Source organism: Labrus mixtus, chromosome 16 (genome assembly GCF_963584025.1).
Source record: "Labrus mixtus chromosome 16, fLabMix1.1, whole genome shotgun sequence".
Classification (NCBI taxonomy): domain Eukaryota; kingdom Metazoa; phylum Chordata; class Actinopteri; order Labriformes; family Labridae; genus Labrus; species Labrus mixtus.
The window spans coordinates 25,640,786-25,649,360 of record NC_083627.1 but is presented as its reverse complement, the minus strand read 5'-3'; the positions used below and the strand labels follow the sequence as shown (position 1 = coordinate 25,649,360).

The following is an 8,575-nucleotide window of genomic DNA, read 5'->3' as shown; positions in this document are numbered from 1 at the left end:
AAACATGGATAATGATATCTTGTTGACATTTGGTTTTAGTAGATATGAAAAGCCTGTATTTATATGAAAACAAATGTAATCCCACAGAGAATGTCTGAGTGTTTGAATATACACTCCCTTACCGACTGAAAACTTAAGAGAAAAACTAAAATGTGGTAAGTAAAAGGTTTAACATACTGTCTTAATTTCATGTTGTCTTTTACAAAAACATATCTCCTCAGAATTGAATGGTTGAAGACTGAATATATTGACAATACTTTAAAGAAGAAATAGAGGTATGTTTAATTACTCCGTTTGTTTTTTGCTTTTAGGCAACGTCGTGAGCGTAAAGAGGACCATCTGAGGTTTTCTCTGCCCATGATATCCGCCAACAAATCCCTGTGGACCGGCAGGCCGCAGCTTCAGACTTTCCAGGTCCAGAATCGGGATGATGATATCGTCTGCTCCTTGCAAGAAGATTTATCTCGGGTAATGAACAGTTCACCCTACCTCCAATACATTTGAACGTTAATTTGCCGTATGATGTTGCTGAAGTCTTTTTCAAACTAAGTAGTCTGATAAATGAATTTGATTTAAATATATTTGCATTTTTCTTGTGTGTCAAGTGTTTATCAAGATGTATTTTTTTTATCAGGGGCTGTGTCCATTGAAAGATTCAGCCCCTGAGTTGGGACACAGAGCGTGAGCCTGTCCTGCATAAGAGGAAATGATACTTTGCTGGTGTGGTTAGAGTTGGTGGCAAGGGTGGGAATAAGTTGTACCCAATTTAAATTAAATACCAAGAGCATTTCCGGTTAGCTGTAGCTAATGTTTATCACAAGGAATGCACAGTTAAATGTGAAAACCCTGAATGAAAAGCTTCAGTTACATTCACTGTACTTCATCACAGTTTAAATTACACATGCATTACAGTTACAGATATCCACAATTTACTTGGAAGAGCTGTTTTTCTTTGAGATATTTGTTGGGCAACTTTTGCCTTTATTGGGTAGGAAAGTGAAGAGTGATAGGAAATGTTGAGAGAAGAGTGGAGGATGACACAAATGTTGCAGGTTGGACTCCAACCCTGGACGGTGAACTCGTCTAAACCAGTACCCCGCTAGGAAGAATGATTTTTCAGATGTCTGGCAAAATGTCATTGTAGATATATTAAATGCTCATTTTGACTAGGAGGAATTTAGTTACATTTTCATGTTATCAAGTGCTTCGACATTCCTTTACATCCTTAGATTTTACTTTCTTTTGTAGCTCCCCTCTGCTGCTCATAGCACAATGAAGCACCTCAGCTCTCTGCAAACAGAAGTCAGCGTTTGGCAGGCGCAGATATCTGAGAGCATCAGCCGTGTGGACCTGGAAATCTTTGCTTTGGAGATGGTACAGTACCTTTTAACACCTTAAAAGTGACTTTTTGTGCACAAAGAATGAGGACAACTCTGGTCAACAGAGCAGCAGGAGACTGAAGGAGACTTACTCACAACAGATCAAAGCAGCTAACCTCTCTTTTGGTTAAAAATATCTTCAACTCTGCTCTCGTGTGTTCTTGTGTTCAGCTGAGAGGCACTGCTGAGGGCTCCCTCCAGGAGAAGCAGCAGTACAGTCAGCTCCTGAGCAACTGTGTTCCGCTTGCTAACATTATTTGTGCAGCAGAAATTAAACACAGCCGCATCCTGAATGAGCTGAAAAAAGAAGAAAAACTGACCAATGAGATAAGAGACATGCTCCAAAAGCAGATCTGTGTCCTGCTCGAAAAAATAAGGTAACACTGATCAGATTCATAGTAACCCCTTGTTATTCAAAGTTCTTATGTATACCTCAAACTAATTTCTCTCAGTAAGTATTTCCTGATCTATAAAATCCATTACACCGATCTTATTTTTAAACTGAAAAATTATATTTTTGGAACACACTTGATTCAATTCAAAATGCTCTATCGGCATAAATATAATTGGGACAATATTTCAAAATCATCATGTGAAAATCAGATTCAAATAAGTTAAATGATACATAAATGATAGTGATATCCATTTCTCTATGTCTGTTTATGAAAAAAGAAAACAGTTAAATATTTATTAGTGTGTCTGTGTGTTTGTGTTTAAAGATTCCTGAAGGTCTTGTGTATGTTTTACTGTGTGTGTCCAGGGTTTTTTATTAAATTTTCTTTCCTCCGGTGTGAGTGTTTTTCAGGTTAAACTCAATCAATATTGATCTTAATTCTTACCCCCCCCCCCTCTCCAGCTCTCTGAAGGACATCCGCACTCAACTGCTGGCAGATTTTCGTGACAAAGGTGAAGCCACCCAGCTCACCACCAAATGCATCCTGTATGACCAAAACACCCAGTGCTCCCGTCTTCATATTGACCAATACAAGCCAAACCATGTGAAACATGACAGGTGGCTGTCTCACTGCAAAAACCTGAAGCTGATAGCCAACAACCTAATCAAAGTCTGCTGTACCTTCAGAGGAAACCTGCGCTACTGTCTGGCTAATGTAAGAACACAAAGACCATCCTGAAAAACTCTGAATGTAGGGCCACACAGTAATAGTGCGTATAGTATTTTTTCCATCTGATTTCATCTCAGATGTTAAGCCTTAAGGAACTAAAGAGAGGATCTTCTAATTCTTTATATTCTGATTCATATTGTCAACCCTTACATTTCTAGTTACATCCTCATCTTCGTACAGTCAAATCAACTTGGAAAACTGAACTGAGTTTAAGTACATTTTAATACATGATTGTCTCTCACACGTGACTCGTGACTCTTCCAGCAAAAAAATAACCTGGACCACTTGCACTGCAGCACAGGATATACCCTGAGAAAAAAGATTCATGAACTTATTTACATCCAGGACACCATGACGTGGGACAGACAAAGAGTCAGTTCACTGGATCAATTTTGAAATTTACAACCATCTATTTATCACCCAGAAAACCTTTGGACTTGACTTTTTTGGAGGTTAACTTGTTTTCTTGTTGCTTTTTTCTTATTTCCAGATTTCTGATGAGATTTCTGATCTGACAAAGGACATACAGAGAGTGACGGTCCAAATCAGGAACTGTGATCAGAAGCTGCATCAGGCCACACACCGCCTGGAAATCCTCAATCAGAGACCCAGACTGGAGCTCTGCCTGGACCAAGTGAGAGTCTAATCATGCAGAAACAATTTGAATAAGTCATGTTTGAGTCACAACATTTTTGCAAGGCATTTCAATTTTTTGTAATTATCTTGTAATATTTTTTACTAATATTAATAAAACCAAACATTTATAGACTAACTGACTTATTCAAGGTTCAAAGTTCTTCATAAACAAATCAAATCAAATGGATGTCATGAAATAAATAAGGTTTTCATTAAGAATTGGTATAGTTTAGGTAAACATTTGGTGATAAATCATTTCATCTTCCTTCTCCTCCAGCCTCACTTCTGCCTCACTCTGGAGAAACAAGACCTCTCAAAGATAACTGTTGGACTATACCCATTACTGAAACGCTCTCAGTAAGTCTCAACTTAACCTCTCTAATGGGGTCAAGCAGCTTGTCATTTAAACTTCTGTCATTTTCTCTTACAAACTCATATTTATGTAAATTGTATCTTTAGACAGGACCTTGAGTCCACACGCAGGCGTCTGATGATTCTGGACGACAAACTGGCCAAAAACGCCAAACTCCTAGAGGTGGAGCAGAAACTCCAGAGCCTGCACAAGAGTTTCTATCCTAGGTTCTACACCAATGTGGTCCTCAGCACCACGCCAAGGCTCTGCAGGCCACGTCTTGCTCTAACGCTTCCCCACAGCAAAGCCCTGTAGAGGGCATTTATGCTCCTGAAACCATAGTCCTTCCACGAAATGTCACAATTAAAACAACACTTCAAAAAAATGACTTTTATCTGCTTGTGTAGTACTAGTATGCAGCTGATTTGAGTTCTGACCAAGAAATGAAGAGATCTTTTGGCGCCCCCTGTTCTCAAAATAGTACATCTTTTCTCTTTGCTTATCTTGTTCTCTGTGTAGTGTTTCAACAACAGCAAAATCATCCTGTTATTTTTAACTGTTCTATATATCACCCCCCGTAAATCTCAGTGTGCTATGAATTGTCTTGTCTGACACTGACCCTCTACAGCAGTGGCTTCAGGCGTTTAATAAAACTTTATAGAAATGATCAGTCTTCACAGTTTACGCTGATGGACTGGTTATCTTTTGTAAGTCATAAAAAGGCATCAGTATTGATTATAGTCTGTTTCATAAGCAGCTACAAAATCCCAACAAGCAGCTTTAAAAAAAAGGGAAATTATCATTTTAACCAGCTGACATCATCAACTTGGATCCTTTCCTTTTTACATCCCTGGATAGATTTCTGTATTTTAAGACTTATTAGATATATGAAGTGCCAAATTGCCTAAATGAATGATAGTCAATGTTTTACAAGTTCATTTTTTTAAACGTTGCAGCGCAAGATGCTTAAAACACTAACCATGGTGTGAAATTAAAACCTACAGACCTGAAAATGAAGAGTAAACTTGGATGATAAATAAAAGACATGCATGGTAAGCTGGGTGGTTGTCAGTTTTTTTGTGTTTTTTGGTGAGCTGATAAGGTCATGGGACAATCATTAACAAGAAAACTGCTTAAGGGAATCAGTGCAGCAATAGAAGTGTGAAGACAGGTTTTGCTGTGTCCTGACTCTGACACCCTCCTCAGCTCGTCCCTGCGTGTCACCTCTTCAACCAGGTCAGATTTATTGTAGCAACGGTCCCTTAGCAACGCACCGGGTCCATGGAGACTGTGTGTGTGAAGGAATGCGAGGGTTTCTGTGTCAAATATAACAAGGAAAAACACGAGAAGTACCCTTATTAAACCTGTGACATTTATGACTTTCATGGTCATATTCTTTATTGTTGCTTTGAGGTGATTATGGGATGCGGCAGCTCCTCAAACACTGCGGTCCTCCCGCTGACACCGGAAGAGGTGAAGAGAGACAAGGTAAGCTCTGTGTCACTGAACCTGCTACTCAGTTAGATAAAACTGTGGTGATTAGTTTCAAACAGGTAGGCTCTATGTCGTAAACAGATATGCCAGAGACATTTAATTCAGTCAGAAAAAGTTTCAGAGAAGTTTTAAGCCAGATATTAAAGTTTGACGATAGGCCGTTATAGCATGTGTTACACCGAAATCTGTGTGTCATTCATTTTAGTGACAGAGAAAAGACCAAATATGAACTATAACTCTAATGTAGGCTTACCACCAATTTGTTCAATGTTACTGAGCATTTTAGGTGTTGGTGATATGTCTATAAAGTAGCCTCATAATGCCTGATAATGTCTGATAGGTGTCAAACTAGAATCTATTATTAACCTGGTTTCAGAGTTTTATAGGCTATTATCATGAATACTATGGGATTAGAGATATTGATGAATTTGCATGGCAGACCAAATGGAGTTATTTTTATCCTCCTCGTGAATGGTTGGATAGTTTAATGTAAGTTGATGTCATACCAGAGAATATAAGATGAAAATAGTTGAGTTATAATAATGTTTGAAAACACAAAATCAATATTGATCAAATGTTGTTGTATCTATTAATGTTATTCAAACTTTCTGTGTTTCAAAATCTGAGATGATGTGCTCTTTATTGTTTCTCCTGGTATGTTATACTTCCTCAACTACTGTGTTCATGACAATGTGTCAACAGATACCAACATGACAACAGCATGTCTGGGATACAAACAGGGGTCAGGATATTAAAGTGTGTGCGTTCATGTTGTGTGTCTTTGCTGCCAGGATGAGACGGGAAGTAAACTCGATGGTCGTGGAGACTCAGCCGTGTCAAAAGGCACCACAGACAGCGGGGTAGTGATGGACAACAGAGAGATCCCTGACTTGCCTGGAGCAGCGCCCAGAAAACTCCCTCCTCTAATGTGTGTCAGAGAAAGTGAGAATGGCAGAATTACACAAGATGGTGTGTATGTGCACAAAACATGCTGGATAAAAACAACACAGTTAAGAAAATGTACATGTCCTTCATCATATCTGTTTGTCTCCCAGGCTTACTGCAGCAAGAGAGCACTGTGCAGCGCCAAAACTCCAGCGAGATCCTGGAGGAGCTGCTGCTTCAGGGCATCATACCAGATGGACCGAGCAGAGAAAGGAGCAGGGGGAAGGGGGAGTCATACAGCATCATGGTGGGTACCTGGTGCACACTGGTCACAGGGAAGGGAGACATGCTAACACACCACTAAACAATTTTACAAAATAAGTCATTGTGATGAAATTTGGATTTGGTAAACCTTTGTAGCTGAGTGGTTTAAAACAATTCTCTGCTGTTGGTTTCTTACTTCACTACGAATATGCTTGTGAAGTTATTGGACATCTTTCTGCCCACACTGTTTCATGTTGGGAAGGTAGTTTTCAGTGTGATTTTAGAGCCTTTTCATTAAAACCATTAAAAAACTATTACAGTTATAGCCTATAGGAGCAAGCAAAATAACAGATCTGGTTCACTTGTGCAACAAGTTGAGTCCTATAACAAGCAGTTGAAACTATGCTGCGAAGCCGTGGAGAGCTGTGGATTCTATTTGTTTTTCTCACTGGGTTTTATCACAATGACATTCAGTATCATTCTTCACAACATGTTTTTTTTTTAACTTGACATAAAATTAATTAGACCTCTTTGAGTTAAATGTCCAAATTGATAATTTAATTGAACTAGAGCCTCAAAATCAGGGTGCCTTACTCTTATACCTAAATTGACCACAGCCATTTTGAATTTTTTAGAGCGGCAACTATGCTTTTTCTTCTAAGACATGCCAAAATGTTTTTCACTTGTTGCATTAAATGTGTGTTCTCTGTTTCCCCCTGCTGCATGTTTGTGTGTGTAATGTGTGTATCAGCTTGTGGGCAAGGAGGCAATCAAGCAAAGACCTCCTGCCAGGCTACAGTCCCTGAGTGTAAAGAAGGTGCAAAATATCCTCAGCAGAGAAGAAATCGAGGAAAAGATTAGACTCGCTGATGAGAGACGCAAGGTGAAAACTGTTTTTTATGTGTGTGAGGTTGTGTGTTTGTTGGATTATCCAATTATTTACTCTGCCACAAACTCCTCTCCTACTTTCATGTTCTTTCAGTTGAAGGAGGAGGAGCTCAAGACACGTTTGAGGTCCAAGTCTGCGCGTGTTCGTGGCCCTGCACATATCTCTAGCACAAACGAGGACATAGACCTCACTGAAGTGGAGACGCTACAATCATCTCTGACCTCTGACGCCCTGAATCCACAGCCTCTCAGCCAGATCCCCCGACAGGGAGCTGAAGGGAGGGAGCGGGTGAGAGATGTTTTAGGGGATGGCAGGGAGAGTCAAGAAGATACCGGCAAAGCAAAGAGGAGAGAGGACAGAGAGGAAGGAGGAGGGAAAGGAGAGATCAGGGGTAGAAAAGGACGACGTGAGACTGGCGATGGACAAGACGAGGAGGAGGAGGAGGAGTTGACACAGGTGGAGGTGCTCAAAGAGAATGAGCTCCTCTGGGCCTCAGGGGAGCTGGAGTGTGATTCTAGCTTTCAAAGGGCAGAGGAGGTGTTTTAATTTAGAGCCACGGATCAGCACTAAGAGAAAAAAGAACAGCCAAATGATTCCATTTGCACAGAAGAGATGCCTGTCAAAACTGTAAAATATAAACACTATGCTTCATTTTTTAAATTAAACTATGATTGGCCCATTTTGTAGGTCAGCTGACCTTAAAGGTTTTCTGTCCTTATCATGATATTTACCTCAATAAACGCTTAAATCAGCATTATCTAGGCTTTAAATACTCGTTGCTATACAAAATGAATTCAGCTTAGATGTTTGTTTCACTTTTAACTCTCACAGAGCCCAAATTTTTCATGTGAATGGTGCACTTAAGGCAGTTATTCTTTTGGACATTAGATGGCGCTATTTCAGTGACTTTAAGTGTTAATGTAGTACCTTGAATTCAGTCATTAGAAGGAAACGTAAAGAAATGATCAGTGTAAAGATGTGTCAATAAAGTTCACTTTTTTGCAATGAGTCTGGATTTTTATCAGAATCCAATCAATGTATGTATCAAATTATAGCTCATAAACAAGAGTACATTCAAACTATTATTTTCCTGGGAAGTTCAGGGGTTTCGATGCAGCCTTAGTGTGACTGAGCTGTGGGTATTCAGCTGTTCCACTGAACTTAGACCTTTAGATTTAACAGGTGCTATAGCCAAACAAAAACAGAGCACCAGCTCCCCTCGCGGCAGCGGCAGCCTTTGTCTTTATTATTTGAGTAGGCATATAGCCAATAGGTTATATATATATTTTTTACGATAAAGATTTCAATATTTAACAAATTGTGCCAGGTTTTGAGGCAACCACCTTTCTGAAGTCCCACTTTTAAAAAAAACAACAAATCCCTCTTTTTGGGAATGTGTCTGACACATTTTCTTATTGTAGAGTTGGAGTAGCCTATATCTAGAGTTTAAAACATTACCGTATTTCTAATAATGTGGCAAAAGTCTTTCTTATGTATGCACAAAGGGATTCAGACAAGTCAGCATGTTGCGCATGAACAGAAAACAACAATT

At 39.4% G+C, this 8,575-nt stretch overlaps 2 protein-coding genes across 2 annotated transcripts; both read left to right on the top strand.

The window, feature by feature from the left end:
• Window positions 1-150: 150 nt before the first annotated feature.
• On the top strand, window positions 151-3,996 carry LOC132991536 (tektin-B1-like). Its single transcript, XM_061060310.1, has 9 exons — window positions 151-155; window positions 312-468; window positions 1,249-1,374; window positions 1,551-1,756; window positions 2,236-2,488; window positions 2,768-2,875; window positions 2,994-3,137; window positions 3,417-3,496; window positions 3,599-3,996. Exons 1-9 carry the CDS (start codon window positions 151-153, stop codon window positions 3,804-3,806), a joined length of 1,287 nt encoding a protein of 428 aa, XP_060916293.1. The 3' UTR covers window positions 3,807-3,996.
• Window positions 3,997-4,166: 170 nt separating this feature from the next.
• On the top strand, window positions 4,167-8,015 carry stmnd1 (stathmin domain containing 1). Its single transcript, XM_061060338.1, has 5 exons — window positions 4,167-4,979; window positions 5,777-5,954; window positions 6,041-6,177; window positions 6,886-7,017; window positions 7,117-8,015. Exons 1-5 carry the CDS (start codon window positions 4,911-4,913, stop codon window positions 7,567-7,569), a joined length of 969 nt encoding a protein of 322 aa, XP_060916321.1. The 5' UTR covers window positions 4,167-4,910; the 3' UTR covers window positions 7,570-8,015.
• Window positions 8,016-8,575: the final 560 nt, after the last annotated feature.